The sequence below is a fragment of the Xiphophorus maculatus genome, chromosome 19 (assembly GCF_002775205.1).
Source record: "Xiphophorus maculatus strain JP 163 A chromosome 19, X_maculatus-5.0-male, whole genome shotgun sequence".
NCBI classification, from domain to species: Eukaryota; Metazoa; Chordata; class Actinopteri; order Cyprinodontiformes; family Poeciliidae; genus Xiphophorus; species Xiphophorus maculatus.
Genome location: NC_036461.1, coordinates 13,781,724 through 13,799,814, shown reverse-complemented (window position 1 = coordinate 13,799,814; position 18,091 = coordinate 13,781,724). Strand labels below are relative to the sequence as shown.

Below are 18,091 nucleotides of genomic sequence, written 5' to 3'. Positions count from 1 at the left end.
TGACAGAGAGTAAAGGGAAGACAAAAACAGACGGAGAGAAAAAGAGGGCAGAGAGCAAAGCAGAGCAAACATTAATCTCGTGTCTGTGAGTATTGTACAATCCAGATGTTGGCCTAGTAGAGCTGATTCAATTTGGCAGATACACTGTGCGCTACATCTTCGCAACAAATCATCACAGGTGGACAGAACGCATGTTCGTTCTTTCCTATATTTTAAAAATGTTGGACATAATATATGAGCATTATACCTTAAAAAAATGATAGAAATGGGAAATTCATCCTTTACATCTTTATAAACAACTCAACAGATTGCTCCCATATGCCAATTTTCCCCACAGTAAACATTCATTTTTATCAGCTTCGGCACGTAAATGCCAGCGTAGTTGTCCCTGAACAACCTCACACTTGGCTTCTCTTTGTAGAAACAAAAGGTTCATTTTGGTTTACTCAGCTGCCACCAATGAGAAATGAACCAAAGGACTGGACCTATTCAGGCAAACCCACTTTAAATTAAGAAACCACGAGAGCAATTGCTCATTTGATGATAAAAGGTATTAGGAGGGAATGGTCCTGACAAACAAAAATAAAGCTGTTGATGTTTCTTGGTGTGGCGCCAGACTTCACACATGGCCAAAATAGCAACTATGCATGCAAGCCTAGAAGTTCTTGGGGGGGGCTTAAAAGTGCGCTGTGATCCAAAAAGCAGACCTACAACACAGGCAGCTGCTGCCAGATGCAAAATGTATAGTTTAACTGAAGTGATGCTTACACTGTGACGATCAGCAGCGATTGTTTCCAGGTTCGCACTGGGCTTTTATTTGGGTTTATGACAAACTCAGAGGCAGGTTTATTATTAACACTTTCTCCAGGCTGAACTCTGCATCTGACAGAACACACTTCAGTGTTTACACAAGAGAACCAAGAATGGAAACCACACATGCTTTTCTTGTTACGGTAGTTTCTTGATGTACAGGCCGAGGACTATATGTCATGTCAATTTTGCCTCACTGCCGGCCCCACAGGTCATACAGGTGCATTTTGCAAAACGCAAAAGAGACATGTTTGCTTAAAGCAATGGTTTGAGATCTATGCAGGACAGTGAGGATCTTAGCACTCTGAGTCATTCCTCTGTAGATAACCTCACTTAAAAAAAGCAATCAAAGAAAAAAAAGATGCTACTGGACAATATGGTGGAATTCCTGGCAACACATAAACCAAAGGTTTTGAGTCACTACCCTTTACACACATGAACGTTAATTAAATTTAATAATCTGATGCAATTCTTTGGAGCTATAATAGCTTCAACTCTCTTGCTAAGGTGGTTCACAAGTTTGTGAGAACAGCTACAAGGTGACCTGAATCAGTCTCCCCTATAACTCATCCTGGTGGATCTCCACACAAAACTCATTTATGCATGCCCTTACGGATTTTGCTTTATGGCTTGAATTTTTAAAACAAGCCATTCCAGGGCAAATGTTTGCAGAGGCAGCATGTATGCCAAGGTGCTTGACTTTATTCCCCTGTGGCAAATAAACTGACTGGACTATATACTGAACAGAATAATGTAAATGTGGCGAACGTTATGCAGTTAAACATGGTCTCTATTCCCCAATAAGTAAAAGGCATTTACCTTTGGTTTAAGAATAAACAAAAAAGGCATAAAAAGTTACAGATTTAAATTTTATTTTATAAACCCCTCTCCCTCCCCCTCCCTGTCCCCACTCCACAAATAAAGTGGTTGCTGACTGTGCAGCGTGTCACCTTCGGACACAGTATAAAGAGACCCCATTATGCATATGAGACATGTAGGTGGTTTATTTTTTTCACTTGGCCCAGATCTGTCAATCCCATTTCAAAAAGTCCACAGAGTCTTGTTCCCCTAGTCAGGAAACACTTTCAAAATAATAATCCCCATCTCCCGTTTCCATGGAAACTCACTATGTTATGTATTATTTCTCTGTCCTTCCTGCCCTTCTCTTCCCAACATCCGCTCTCTGCTTAAGTTACAAACAGAGAACCCAGGATAGCTGTCTCTAAGAGGTCTGGTTAAACCAGTGTTTGGATGACTTGTCAAAACTGTGTCATGTTGTCTGCTGCCTCATCGGTGAAACAGACATCGAGAAGCCGGGTGCCCTTGGTTTCATAAAATATGTTCATGCAGAGGTCATGGAAAAAGAAGACATGAATTAAGTTGACAGGCACTGGGCGATCAACCTACCGGAAATTCCTTTTATCTTTTCAAACTTTATAGCAAGAGAGGATCGTAACCTACAAGTATGGAAAGCTGTTTCTTTTTTTTTTCTCCAAAAAAGCAGATGTTTTCTATGTTTCAAAACCTTCTTGTTTTTCTTAGTTAGGAAAGAAAAATTCAGGAGTTTTATAAATTGGTGGCAAATGATTTTGGCTGTCTTCCGCCTCACTTAGGCATCTGTCTTGCTTTCATATTAATTTTACCCCAGAAGAAGCCACGGGTCGTTCAGTCCTCTTAACCACGAGGATTGCTCCTGTGATTTGGCTAAATGCTCCCATATGATGAGCAGGCAGGAAAAACTCAAAACAGTCTCTGATTGTTTTATTATATTTTTTTTATTGCAGTCAAAGCAGAATTGATGCAAAAATATATCTGCAAAGCCTTGACTTGTATCACACATGTGAACTCGCAAATTGTTGTTTTACATATTCAGCAAGGCCAGACGGTATTCCACTTTATGTAAAAGAAAAAAAAATCCACTGAGGCAAATGATGGTATAACTGTTGCAACCTCCTTACTACATCTTTTTCAATCTTGACAGTAAATATCTTCAGATACTGTTTTTTAATGGTTTATATGTTCTACAACATATAAAGGCCTACAATGCAAACCTGTTGTCTGTCTTGTCAGTTAGCTAAAAAGAAATCTACTTTTTTCAATATTTCCTGAATTTAAATCAACAGTGAAGGAGCACTTCCTGCAAACAGACTTTTAGTTTTCTCTGAGAAGTTAGACATGCCATAGGCTGCCCTGCAGGCACACCATTAGACATAATGTTGGGAGGGATAGCATAAACCAGGAAATCCGAGGCCAAAGGGAAGCAAGGAGAGTGCTACAATGAAATCAGACAAGACTGACAGAGACCATGAGACAGGAAGTGAGCAAACGGACAAACACAACACAGCCCTGTTCTTGCATGGCAGCTGAAACTCACTTCAGAGCTCTCCATTCTGACAGCTGTGCCCTGATCTCTCTCCACTGCCTGGGCACATGTCGGCACAACGATCCCCATCTGGCACTGGTGCAAACGCTAAGCTTCTGCCAGTAAGTGTGATCTGTGCACGAGATGTGCACTGTGTTCGTATCAGTTTGAGGATGGGGGTTGGGGCATGGCCTCAGCCAACCATCAAGAAAACTTCCGCAAGACCCAAGCATTTTAATTCTTGCCTCTAATCCTATTTGTTCAGGATAATGAGCAACACGCAAACTATCGGGCTGCCAGCCAAGAAGGAAAACAGTAAGAAATTCTGCTTTTAGTGAAAGAGCATGTCGCACATTATTCTTCTATGCAGGTTAATTTGTTTTGATGATTCAATTCAAAACGTTAAATTCATAATGACATGAAGTCATTACACACAGTTATGTATTCCGGGTGTTTATTTCTGTTAATTATGATAGAGTTGTCTGAATGCTGAAAGATTACACACGACCACTACAAGTGTGCTGTAGTATGCAACAGTTATGTAATTTCAATATTATGAACATCAAAATTATGGGTAAAGCTGCAGACTTAACAGTTGCCCAGCAAAACGTCACTGTCAACGTAGACCTTAAGAAAAGATTGAAGCTAAGGAAGGTGGCTGTTCATCATGGTACTATATTTAGGTATATTAATGGAAAGTTAGGGGAAGAAAAAAGTTGCACACGCAACCGTATTAACTCCTTAACTTAACTCTTTATTTAACCTTTGTTTTAGCAGGATAAAAACAAACTTGAGATTAAAAGTCTGACCTCCAAGAGCCACCACACAGAGACATATCCAGGATATGGGCTCCAATTTTCACATTCCTTGTATTAATCATCTCCTTAACCAGAGACTCCATTAAAATAATTTTATCTGGGCTAAGGTGAAAAACTAGTGGACTGTTGTTCAATAACAGTCCACATATAATATATACATACATTATATATATTTGGGATTTCATAATCCTTCAATTTAACACAAATGAACACTTAAACCACAAAGTTCTGTGTGCAATGAATGTATATTTAGTTGCTGTTATGAGTAGAGATTTTGATGTGATGCAAATGAACATTCAACCTAATAAAATTAGTTCAGAAAAAAATCCAAACTAAAAGCTGTCGGCTGTCTTAAAGGAGCAGAATTTTGTATAAATCTGTAAATGAGCTGTGCAAAAAGAATTAGTGTAAATTAAAGTAAAATATGTCTGGTGCCAAACATAAAAGCTCTTTTTCATCAGAGACAAATGTTTTCATTTTTACTCACCACCAGTTCAGAAAAGCGTGCATGCAGCTCCTCTGCAGGTGGCATGGGGGAGCTGAACTCCAGCAGCTGCAGCGGCACGGTGTCCTTAAGGTTGATCTCCAGTGGCTCGCTGCTTCCAAAGCAGCACAGGAAGCCCAAGCCCGCCCGTGTCCTCTTCCTGGGAGGCATACTGGCTATGGTGGTGAAACTGGAGGTGGTGCTGAACCAGGAAGGTAAAGGACGGGGCCAAGGGACAAGGGAGGGGGGAGTGGAAAGGATGACGAGACTGCTATCTGGGGGGCATGATCTGGAAAAGAACGAAGAGAAAAACGGAGAGGATTAGAGATACTGACATTCCCAGATGGCCAATGTCATCTGTATTTACTGAATACATTCTTGGTTAATGACGATTTAAGGTGGTTGGTCTGTGTTTTTTCTCTGGGGAATCTTTATTTATTTATTTTTTTTTGTATTTCAGAGACTGAGAGGTGATCCCCATTTCCAGCAGCCTGGTATTGTTTGGAAAAACACACGAGCAACCTACACCACATCCAAACAAACATCACTAAGCCACCTGCAGAAACTGCGTCAAGGGAAAAATCCAAGCAAGAATGGCTTTTACAAGCCAGGGTGGGGATTTTGTTGCTGGCTAACCAAAAAAGGCACTTTGAAATGCAGGAATCGGCACAACAGCATCATTTTGTCAGTGGTTGCAACTTTACCACAGCAAAGAAATCTCTTCTTTAAGAGGTACAATGTTGGATCTGCAGCATATACACGACTCTACTGCATGAGCAAAAATGTGGCACGGTGCTTTGAAAAGAGCATTGGTGGTTCCTGCTTAATAAATTCTCGTCTTTTCAGTATAGAAAAGCAAAAATGTTGCAACCAGTCTCAGCTGAGGAGTTTCCTCAGCTCTTCTTTATGCTTCGGTTTACCACATTTGTGAATGAATAGACCACACTTATGTTATGCAAATACCTCAAGCGTGCAAATCCAGTACAAGTACTTGACCGAGAAATCAATTTCGAAGCAACAGAATGTTAATGGAATTTCAAAGCTTGCACCACATTTAAAATAAAAAATGTCTATAAATGTTATGCACTCTCTCTTAATATTTTTACATAACCTTAGAGGAACTAAGTACATCCTAAAACTCATATTTAATGAGGCAGTCAAATTTTATAACTTCAGTATCCACAAAAAGCTAGCCCAATATACGTACTGTATCCTGACTGAGCATGAATCTCCACCATCTCTTGTTCAGTGTAGAGCTTTTTACTGAGCTGTCTAAAATTAGCAGCATGGTAAATTCTTTATGAACGTTCTAGGCCCTCAACAGGAACATGCGAAGAAAGAGAAAAAGGGAGATGAAACCCCACCACATTTCCATTTTGCCTTTTTACCGCTGCTTGTTTTGACCAACTCTTTCAATCTCCAGTCTGGAGCTGTGAACCCACATTCAGCTTTCATCTTGTTGCCTTTTCTGTGACATGCTTATCATTGTTATAAACCCACTCAAAGACCAAGCTGACAGTAAAAATGGTTCTGCCATAAATAAAATGTTTAATTCACTTACAATAATATATAGTCTATAGAAAACATTGAAGCAACCATGGCAACATTATTCTTTAGTTCATGAAAGTGACCAGTTTTAATTCTTGAAAATTACACATAAAATACATACAATTCTGAATAACATATATCATATTTTGACAAATTATAAAAGCAAAAAAAAAAAAAAAAAAAAATCAGATGATAGTTTAGAAAATAACATATTTTGTTATTGAAATTGGTAGAGTGAAAAGTGTGGAAGATGTGCAACAAATTCCCAAAGTCAGGAATGAAAGCGTGGACTGCTATGTTTAGGACCAATAGCTTCTGTGAATGTGATGCCAGTCTCACCTTCACACCACAAGCCATATGTATTTTGAGATTTTGTGTCTTGCTTTTGAACTTTAAAGTACTTCAGCTAACTGAGCAAACCTTTTAAGATATCAGCAATCATCAGTGACTCCAGTCTTTTCATATTTTTTCTATTTTTTTACAATTTTCCTAAACAGTACCAAAAGAAATGTGTAACTTATTTAATTAAAAATATGAATGCAGTTTGGGAAGCAGTACAAAAGCATCAAAATAAGATCCACATCACTCCTAAATAGATTCTTAAAGCAGAACAGCCAAATGTAAAACGGGGTTTAAATATTTTACATTTTCATTATTATGCTTACAATTATTGTTTATAATGTTCAATATCAATGTAAATAATTAACTTGAATTATTTTTTATTTAGTAGCATTTTAATGAATTTTTATGTTTCACCATTGTCAATGTTTTTATTCCTGTTCTTCGAAGTGTTTATTTTTTATTTCCATTTGCAGGTGTGAATCCATAGTAATCCACAACAGCCTCACTCTACCCTCCTCTTTTCCATCATCACAATGGCCCCACCTCTCCCTGAGAGCATTAGCATGTGGCTCATTAAAGTTAATATTGTGTGGGCATCAAGGCCAGTGAGATTCCCTCCAGCTGGAAACATTATATTTGGCATGAGAAGTTTGACTGGATGTCACTTTATATCTACAGTAGCAGCCAACCAAATATTCCTTCAGAGCAGTCCTTTTCATTTCCATGATTGCAAACAACAATCTCATGATGCTGATTGTGATTTCATATATTGTGCAGCTCCACACAGTGGAGGTTTATTTAAATTAATCATTTAATTCTGACATCTCAAAATATCAAGGCTGTTTTCTGGATGCTTTTTTTGTATTTTTTTACAATTTCTTCTCCAATATATTAACGCAGTTGAATATGTGGTAAACTTAACCTTGTAGCCTATTGCCAGTTTTCACAAGCACCTGAGATTTCAAAGGTAGCTGTTGATTTAAGACAGTGGAGTTGCTCTTTGAAATCCTGCAATCTATAAACCAGCATAGCAACTACTTCAATGAAAAAGCCCTGTTTATCTGTTGTGCAAGGTCTTAACTATGATACCTTCACTGCTCCTGAAGAAATAGTTGCTAAAACATGACAAATGAAAAAAATCTGAAAATAAAAGCTCATAATGCAAGTATCCAAACAACTAATTAGGTAACATTAATTATGTTAATTAACTAAAATGATTTCAGAAAGGCAAGGTGTATACCTACTTCAACCCCTAACAGGAATAGAAGCTGAATTATGCATTACATAATATCTACAGAGATAGACATTGTGGTCAAATAAAATAACTGTTGGTTTGATAACTTTGACTTAAGAGCAATACGTTTTTATAGTGGCAAACAATGTTTTGCTACTGTAAACAGTCAGTGGAGATTATTAAAATCCCTTCAGCATAACACACAGCCTAACCCTCCTGGTCTGTGTCTCTTAGTGTCTGTTTTTATCTTCTCTCTCCCACCAGAATCCACGTGCAGGCAGTCCTCACTCAGCACCAGTTCAATTGGCCTGATTCCAGCTCAGAGGAAGCAGGCCAGGGACTCCAAACACACAGAGCATACATTATATAGAGTCAGAATTATATACAGTTAGAAATTTAAGAACCGGCTGCTTATGTAACCTTTATCTACATGCAATGTCACTCCAGATTGACCGTGTCCACTGCCATCTGACCATCTCTGGGTTTTTAATTGCCCCCCTCTCTGTCTTCTTCCATTATTTCTCTGTTTTAGGCTAAATCAGAGTGACAGTTCCCTGCAACAACCCTCACGCTGATGGTAACATCTGTCATTTTTCCTTGCCACTGCTTACCATCCACTTACCCCATCTTTAATCCTCCTCCTTCTGTTTCCTGTCTGTTACTGAATCCTCAGCTAAGGGCTACTGTGTTTTATTCTGGAAGTGGTTTTGTACAAATACACTTACTGTTATTCTGTGGGACTGATATGCTGATATGTCCTATTTATGGGCATAGTTTGCTTACTTTCATACATTTAATATATCCACTCTAAAAAGGAAAAAAAAAAATGTTCACTTTTGCTTTTAAGGACACCAAGTCCATCAATTTGAGGTTTTTATAAGGTACAGACAAAGCCAAATGTTAAATAAATTACACAACCAAGTGTTTTCACAAAGTGATCCATTCATACATCACCTCCACTACTTAAACAATTTAAGGTTTGACACTACAATATATCGGCTCATACTGGATTCCATACTCTTGTTTGAGTTTTCCATAAACCTTTAACCAATTCCTAAAATTATATCAAAAACTCCAAGTATGTTTAGTTTTACATCTGCAATAATTTGTACGACATTTATCCATATACAATCTTCTACCTAAACAGCTGTAACAAAGCCTTGCACTGCAAAGAGGAAAACTTTCCTAACTTTAACTACACCAACTTTCAGCTAGGTTTTGCACTAATTAAATATTAATTTTAATTTGGCACACATTTGTTTTTCGTATTTCCCTTCAGTACCTGTCTGAGATCCTATGCATTTAATTGACTTTACACGAAAACACACACTGATTAGAACACCCCAGTCAAGTGGGAGAATTTTATCTCCATGCAATTTTTTACGTAAAAATCAATTCTACATCTAGTGTTGGCAAGCACAATGCAAACACAGTATACTGTATCAAAACATCTTAATAAAAGCATGTCAACTTAGAACCCAAATATATGGATATACACTTTAGATGTTTTAGTAAAGAAGTATGAAAAGCCCTGAAGCAACGCCAGTATTGTTGCACCTGTTTTAATTCAAGAGGGTTTGAGGAACAGCTAAGCAAGAAGACAGAAGCAAATGATGGTCCTAAAGGGAGATGCTGCTGCCACTTTGTATTCGGACCTCTACTTCATCTTCTCCTTCCAGCCGTCGGGAAGTAGGTCAGTGGAAGAGAAGGAGGAAGGTGCAGCAAAGAATGGGCTGCAGCTCCTGCTTCAACGTTCATTGTATAGAAATAGACGTGTTCGAAAAGCATTTGTGCCAATTTTAACTCTCTCATTGCCATCTTACACAAACACATGTACAATGTTTGCAGGAGAAAAAAAAAAGACCAAAATCAAGCCACCTTTTCAAGCTATCTAAAAAATTTAGCTCAAAGCAAGCAACAGTTTGCGCATACATTTGGATTTCATAAAAGAAAGCACATAATTTAGTTAGAATAATTTGTTAAATGACAGATGCTTTAAAACTTTCATTCTTATATGTCCACACTCTTCCTGAAACAATCTTAAACCAATAGCCATTGAGCCTAAGAGGTTTTCCGACAATATTCTAAGTCGGAGGAAAGTAGAAAGAATGGGAGGAAGAACAAGCAGCAACAATAAAATTGAAAGCAGAAAAATATCAAAAACAACAAGACTGAATGACTGCATTTTTAAGGGTCACTGAATAAAAGATCACAGTTGAGGTTGCGGTTCAAACTTTTTTTTCTTTTTTTTGGCACACAATTGTTTCTGGGTTTGGTTCCACAAATGAGAATCATTCCTGCATGGTGCTAGGCCATGAAAGGAGGAAGAGGAGGAGCAGCAGTCTGGTTTATGTAAGCAGCTGATACCAGGGATGGGGGAGAAGGCCACGCTGGCACAAACATTCAAAATGTAAAGCAGATTAGCAGATTTTATGTGTTATCTGGCAACATGGGGATAGAGATTTTATTATATTCAAATATATGATAACATGGCAGTTTTATCCATTTTCTTTATAAATTAAATGGGAGTGCTAGAACAGGAAAGTTTAACTGTAGGAAAGTGGATTACGTTTGATGGAAAAATTTGAAGAGATAAAAATCAAAAGTGAAACCTGACTATTAAACTTGAATTCAAGTCTAAGTCACCTAGAGTAAAGAGAGACCTTAGATTTGAACAATACATGGGAGAAAAAATAGATGAAAACTGACCTTTAATGTCAGTTGAAATTAGGTCTGGTCTTTAACTGGGCCAATATAACACAAGGATATGCTTTGATCTAAGCAGGCATTCTTTCAACAACTGCTTTCTTCTTGTCATTTTCCATACAGGCAAAATTAGGGGAATACAGACCCAACAGCCTGTACTGTTCGTGTCATTTTCTTATAAGCTTACAGTAATTAATTTAATTTCACCCACTTGAAATATACTGAAGACACTACTTCACATAAAAGTTTGTGGTGGTATCATAACAAAATACAAAAAGGTTCAAAGGGATAAGCAGAGGTTAGAAAGTATCTTTGTGTTATCATAATGTGACACTGCTGTGTGAAAGTTGCATGTGTCCTTTGACATGAAAGTGAACTAGTCACTCATTAATTGAACATAAATCAGCTATTCAGTCGTGCCTTTGAGCTCAGTGGAGCCATGGCACTTTCTGACTGTTGCTGCCCCAGACTTGCCCCCTCCAAAAAAGCCCTCCTGCTCTCCGTCCGACTGTCTGTCTGTTCAAAGAATGATGGAACAATCACTCAATTACCCCCAGGAAAAAGAAACGCTGCAAGACAAATCAACTTGTACACTGAAAGCACAATCCCTCATGGAACCCATCAAATCTGTGGCCCACCCACAGGCCAATTTCTGAATTGTGTAGTTCATGCACACAACATACATCTTAGCCGGTTATAGCCCAGCATTAATCAGTTACATTAGAGCAACATATGTGTAAGCACTCCACCACTCCACCACAACACAGTTGCACATACAGTATGCAAACATACAAATATGCTGTCTGTGCTATCTCACAAAAAAAACTAAAGTCAACTAGTTCATGTGTAACTTCCTCATTTACTTCAGCTTGGGTGGGCAGATTAATCGAGAGAAACAACAACATGTGATTGATCTGAAGCAACTGGCATTACTAATGACAAGATACACTGACAGTCTGAACAACAACAACCATATACATGCACTAGAGACAAGCAGCACTAAATCTAAATGATTTCAACCACTGCTTCTAGTGAAGAGTCTCAGTAGTTAGCAATGAGCTTCAGCCTACACTAACGAATGACTCAAGCTGACAGCAGTGGAAGAAGAGCCATTATTTCACGATGCATTTGCAAGCGCTGCATTCCTGTGCTCACTTTGAAAGCACGCATTCTGATACCATAGTCTAGATCCCTTTGGCAGACAAACCAACAGAAGTTTTTAATTAAATTTCTGCTTCCTACAAAGCAAACATGGGTATACCAGCATTACACTACTGAAATTCTGCTTTCCAAACCAAATATAAAAATGGTCTCACATGATTTATTACACATTTGAAAATGATAGATAAGAAAAGGCTGTCAGAGCAAAATCAAAGCCACTGCATATTAAATATCACTGTAGTGACCCACTAATGACATCATATGTCGCACTGAACTATGCTGTCTGCACTGAGAAGAATTCACTCCCCTCAGCATGCTAGATGCTTTAAAATGAATGCAAAACAGAACTTTTGATTAATTCAGCAAACCTGATCTTGGACTTGTCGGGAGCACTCAGTATTGATATTTTAGTCTTAGGTGCCCCGTTTATTCTTAACTATTAAAAAAGTAATGAATTTATATCAAAAGTTCCACACCCCATCTTTCACAAAAGAACTATGTTTATCCCACACCCTTTATCTCAGTACATATGTATTATTTAGAAGACCACATCCATAGCGCATGCATGGACAAAAAATGTGATTAGACTTAATATTCCACATAACCTTCTTTTCCTCTGGGTTAGAGCCACGTGATCCATGCTTTCTATACACCAGCATAAATGGTAAAATAAGAAACAGCCTGACAGCATATTTAGTCTAACACACAGGTGCTTTCCAAGGATTTTGGAGGTAGTTGATGGGTATGCTCTCTGCTCTTATGCCTATGCATCTTCCAAGAATTAGAAAAAGATCAGACCCTTCTATTCTTTTCACTCTCCTCTTTAATTATGCCTGAAAACATTGTTTCATTCAGTGCTTGCATTTTCATTCTACAATTTCTTTTCTGAACTTCAGTCAGTCAAAGAATTTTGCAAGGCAAAGAAAGCTGAGAATCTGTTCAACTTTTGAACTGAGAAAGACACCTTTAGACGGTGCCAACAGTGCGTAGTCAGGGGCAAGGCTGTCTGGGTCGGAGGCAAAACATGCATCAGGAAATCTCCTGGTGGAATGCTCCTTCTGAAACAACATGACCCTGAGGGACAAAGTTTCACATGCTCCAGCCTTTCTTCATCTACCGAGTCGTCTACCAAGGCTAAACAATAGCTGGAGAACAATGTGACATTATAATTATTTTAATAGCTTCAATTGTTAGCATAACCTAATCATTTCCATAATTGTTCGAAGGCAAATGTAGTTTTACTAGATTTTTGATCCATTTTGTTCCATTAACAAACAGCCAATGAAAGCCATATGAGAATTGTCAGACATTTGTACAATTCTCATTTAAAGAGCGCAAAGGAAGAATCTCACAAATGTGGAGAATCCAGACAGATAATGTGGTAACCCTTTCTTTTCTGTAGTGCAAAATTTAAAACTGTAAACTATATAATCAAAGATGTTACAATTAATGTTGTGGTAGTCCACGGCACCCCAGAAAGAAATCCAGGAAGGAAAAAGATCCAGTTCCAGTGTGTTGCTTCAATAGAGTCTTTATGTGAGCTGGATGAATCTCAACAAGTATGCAACCTTCACAATAAATGTCTTGTAGAGTCAGCTGGAGTAAATAAATCTCTGATACTGCCGAAAAGTAAAAGTGCAACTGCAGACATTACAAAAAAGCCATTCCTATTTAGAATTTTAAAAGCAGCTCCAAACTACAGCCATATTACTGCACTCCTTTACAACAACAAAATCTGGTTTTGATACTGATACTAACTGTACCACAGATCGGATCCTACCGATACAAGTTTTAGGTAAATAGAAAAGGAATGGGATTCAGAAAAAGAGAGAGTGACTTAAGTTTTCTTTACCTGTATGTAGCTTTGAGTAGAGCAAAACACTGCTTCCCCCCACTTGTTGCTGAACTGTGCCATCAGCTTTCTAAAAGAAGGCTACAGCACTTTTCACTCACTTACAACTAAAATACATTCAGCTGTTTGGAAATATTTTTGGGCAGTGAGACATATTAAAAGTACCATTTTAAATCAATGGGCAACATATCACCAGTGCAATCCAAGCACATAACTGGATTACATAAACACCTTGTTATTTTTGAGTAACTATAAAAAGTGAAAGAACAAAATATATTTATTTTAAGAACTTGAAAACTAATAATGTTTACACAAAATGAAATGTGTTTCATTTTTGTTTAAGTAAATGTATAGAACTATATGATAAAGGAAGTATATCACAAAATTTTATCAGCAGGGGAATAACTGAATAACTTTTCTGTTATGAATAAAAGCAACAACATTACTGGGGAAATCTCACACAGCCTTATGTTTAGTTGCTGAAAGCTGCAGACAGATGACACTACCATATGCATGGATGGTTATCCAAATGTAACATCTTACAAAGTTCTTACAGTGCAAGATACACAGCAAGATAATATAAATGTATTCCAAAATTAAATTAAATGTCTGAACATTGTTGTCACCAAATTATTACATGAACATTTTTTCTTCATCAATCTAACAACATGCAAATGAAGATGACCCAAACTTCTACATGGATGTATTTTAAAATTATGTACTGTGTTCTTAGTGCACAGTCTTCTACATTACAAAGTCTTCTACAACTGTCACTTGAGTATCCTCAGAGGTCTTATTGGCTGCAACATCACCAAAAACACAAGACTGAGAGGCACGGTAATCCAGCTCACCCATTAAACGGAAATGCTTCAACTAAAACCTCTGGAAAAAGAGTGGAGCACATTTTCTTCAATCCTCCAGGGGTGTCATTAAAAGCTATTTCATTTAGTTTGATTCATCAAAAAAGAAAAAAAGTCATTTCCTGCTGGAGGGAACATTCATTGTTGGAATAGACCACATGAAACAGCAACCAGGGAAGTTGATACAGTGCTTCTGCTGATTTTGATGCTTTAACCAAAACAAAATCTTGAAGTTTGAAACAACAGCTGCCCTGCCACACTCAGGCGAATATTGTAAACATACTGGGTGCCTTGATTCAAGCCAAGAACCAGGCGAGACACAAGATCTTTAAAGGAAGCAAAGTCAAGCAAGGAAATTGGTAGTGGTTTTCTGAAAAGGTAGTTTTTGCTTTTCCTTAAGAAACATCTTTAAAGACCTTTACTAGCTGCTGCGGCTTCTTAAACGTGACCTACAAAAGAAGGATTATGTCATCCAAATACAGAATGTGACTCTAGCAACAACAATGTTAAACTTGGTCCTGGGTGAAGATTGAACACTGCTGACCCAGTTCTCCACAGGGCATCAATGGATCTCTGCCCATCAAACGGACTGGAGCACTTGCTATTAATATTGGGACTGAGAGGAAAGTGGACCACACCACATTCCAAAGGCTCCCCAACATTCCCACATATTAACAGGGCTCGGAATGAAATCCAATACTTGGCATCCGTATCCCTCAAACCCCAAAGCACAATCCTGCCGTGTTAAATTGCCATCTTATTTCATCTTGGAGGAACGCGCCACAGTCACGAGGCCCAACTAAAGATATGTTATTATTTGTGGGGGAAAAACCTGGCAGGAATACAGCTTCGGAGCTGGTTACCATGACTCTCAGGAGAAAAAGGATGCCGAACTTCCCAGAGACTCCATGTCCTTCTAACACTCGAGGGTCCTTTCATTTTGAAAAAAACTCATTCAAATTACATAGATGCTTCTAACTTATGAAAAAATACTTTTGAACTACAAAATAAAAATATGTATATATTTGCACATGCTTTTTTCCTGTGTTCTCACAGCAGTTTCCTGTGGATTCACTACCTTGCCATTGTTTGACTTTGAATTCTTTGCACCACGGTCCAAATAGCAACCAATATTCCCTGGGTAAAAGGTCAACAGCTGCAGCATTGAGGACTGAAGGCCTCTGGTTAATGTCTGGAATGCTCCTCTGGGATACATATAGCCAGTCAAAAAGGGACTTATCCCTGAAGTGAGCAGAACATGCTTTTTCCTAAATAGCCTCCAGTAATGCTGTGCTGAATTGAGGCACTGTAGGGAGGAGATATGCTTACACATCACAAGCTGCAGAAAGTGTGTCACTGGCACAAATACAATAGTGTCTTTTGCATTGAAGTGGATGACCTTCTAGAGAGGGAAAGATACAGTACATGCTACCGTTTTTAAGAAGTCACAGACTATTCCTGGTCATTCATTCTAACTGCTTTGCTGCAAACACAGCATAAAAATGATCCTTTAGATCAGATTAAAGCCGTTTTACCAAACATCATCCTGTCGTCTTCATCATCGAGTTGCCAGTTGGTTGCAAGAGGTTACCATTTGTTCACTCTAATCCCGACAGATCAGAAGTACGTGATAAATTATGAAATATCCCAATGAGTGCTGACGGTGCAGTGACGGCACTGGTTTTTATGATATCTAAGCAAAACTTTCAGCTGAATCTTTTAACATTGTCAAAGTGAATGTAGAGGGAGATAAACCCTTAATGTGGTGGAAATGGGGAAAAATGTTGTGCTCGCATTGCAAACATACCCCAAAACACTGGTGCAGGGTTCTTTCAGTGTTCTAATTAGCACTTGGTGTGGGGTCTCAAACTCCACCTCTGGTATCATGCACTCTTTAAATGTAACCCTGGTTCAACGGACCTAAGTTAAAACTGTTTAATTTCTTCTTCAGTGCGACAGCATCTTGCTAAGAACCCAACTATTTGAAGCAGGCATGTACTGTACATGCACAAGATGCAGGACAATTCCCCCAGGGGACTGGACTATGAGATCATTGATTTAAGGTGAATGTAAATCAGGAGCACCATGTTGTCATGTCAATTGGAGTACATTAACTGGCATCTTTAATCACACATTGGGAAGATCAAGCCGACGCCGGAGAGTTTAATCAGAAGCTGATGAATGATGATCGTAGGTTTTGCGCCATAGCGCCAACCAAATTTTGCCAATGTGGGCAGATGAAAAATAAATTACAGGGTTGCATTGACTGCACATAAATATCCAACTTATATCAGCTCATAACTTATGGTACGCTATAAAAAGGGGGAAAACAGAACATTTACTTGCTTAAACCTTAACTCAATTTTGTGTACGTTTTGCTCAAATCTATGGATCAGATGAACATAACAATGTTAACCAATACAATATCTTAAACCAGTTGGAATACTTGTGTCTTCTGTTTTAATTTTTTGTTTTAGGTCTTTGTGTAGACACCAAAAGATAGAAGTGTTCTATCTATGAAAAGGTTTCAATGTATAGTGTGTAAATCCCATACTGACCTATGCTTTGTACAGACTATGATGCAAATATGTTCAGTCCTTTCAGGATATATGGAATGTCTGACTGCCAGGCTGAATGCTGAGCTGACAACCAGCACCAAAGGCTTTGACCATGTGATTGATGTGCAATGAGATACAGATGGATGCCTGAAATAGGCCTTCCCCATTACACGACACATCTCATTCTCTGTTGGTTTTTGACATGCTGAACAATTCGCAGATCTTTTGAATGCAAAAAAACAATTTTAGCATCAATCTGTTTCAACTCCTTATGAGATTAACATTGAAAGAAAAAACAAGCAGATTACTGAACATTTGCAAAATTCAGAGAAAATTACTTTCCCTGGAGCAAAACTTCTAGGAAGTATTTCTAAAAATAAACCCCAGTGCATCACCAGTCTGCACCAGTAGATTTGGGGGTCCGACAGGAAGTGCTGTCAACACTGCTGAATAAAGAGCTCAAACATTAAAACCACACACACTTCACATCCATGCCTTCATTGTTGTTTTTGACCTAAAGCGTGCCCACAAGTTACAACAACGTAAAACGTAGAACGTTTATCATGGAGGAACAGAAGCCCTTTGTTACCCTGCTCCTACAGTTCTGCAGACCATCTAACTGTTTATTTTATAGTCAGCAGCAGTTCGGTTTTCCCTGGTGGGACTGAGCAAAAGGACAAAATGCACGAACGAACCGCATTAAACATCTTGTATGCAAGAGAGAACAAAGCTTTCCTCTACAGCCAGGAAAAGTTATAGGCATCAAAATCAAATAAGTCCTACTTACTCAGTTCGCAGATGGTGCAATAAGGGATGACTTTTCTTTTCTTCCCTTTACTACAACTCAAGAAAGAGAACCACTCCGCAAAGTGAGTTTACAAAACAGATTCAAAGCACTCCTGCATCTTCTGGATTCAGATCATTTCTTTCAGATTCCATGTCTGGACTTTGTATTAAAGGGGTTCTTGTGTTTCATTCACTTGCGTTCCGAGCGTCTGAGTCGAGCCATGGATTTCAGCTGACTGAGCTCAAAGCAAAGCGAAGCTGTTGACACTGTCCTCTCCAACTCTCCCCCACCCTCTCCCTCTTTTGATTGCTCATCCCTCCTGCCCTCCCTTTCTGGATTCCAGCCCTAGCATATGACAGCATCCATGTGGATTTCAGTACCAAGGTGATAGATTTTCTGTGGCAATACATGCATGGAAGTACAGTATAGATGTGAGGCCAGGGGAGAAAGTAAGATGAGAGGAAATGACCCTCCGTGGCTTGCATTTCCCACAATGCATGCAATCGCAACTCCACCCGAAAAATTCTTTCTCTGAGGGAACAAAAAGGCAAGACCAAGACATACCACAA

The 18,091-nt window shown here is 38.5% G+C and overlaps 1 protein-coding gene across 8 annotated transcripts in view; it reads right to left on the bottom strand.

Annotated features, from left to right (window-relative positions):
* The window catches only part of daam2 (dishevelled associated activator of morphogenesis 2), a 104,762-nt gene that overhangs the window by 62,801 nt on the left and 23,870 nt on the right, over positions 1-18,091 (bottom strand). For 7 of the 8 annotated variants that reach the window (XM_023352585.1, XM_023352580.1, XM_023352582.1 and 4 more), the window contains exon 2: positions 4,478-4,763. In XM_023352585.1, the coding sequence (XP_023208353.1) occupies positions 4,478-4,645 (168 nt within the window). In that variant the 5' untranslated portion in view covers positions 4,646-4,763. Of the gene's footprint in view, positions 1-4,477; positions 4,764-17,522; positions 17,763-18,091 lie in introns of those variants that run through there. The other variant, XM_023352581.1, reaches the window with a different exon arrangement.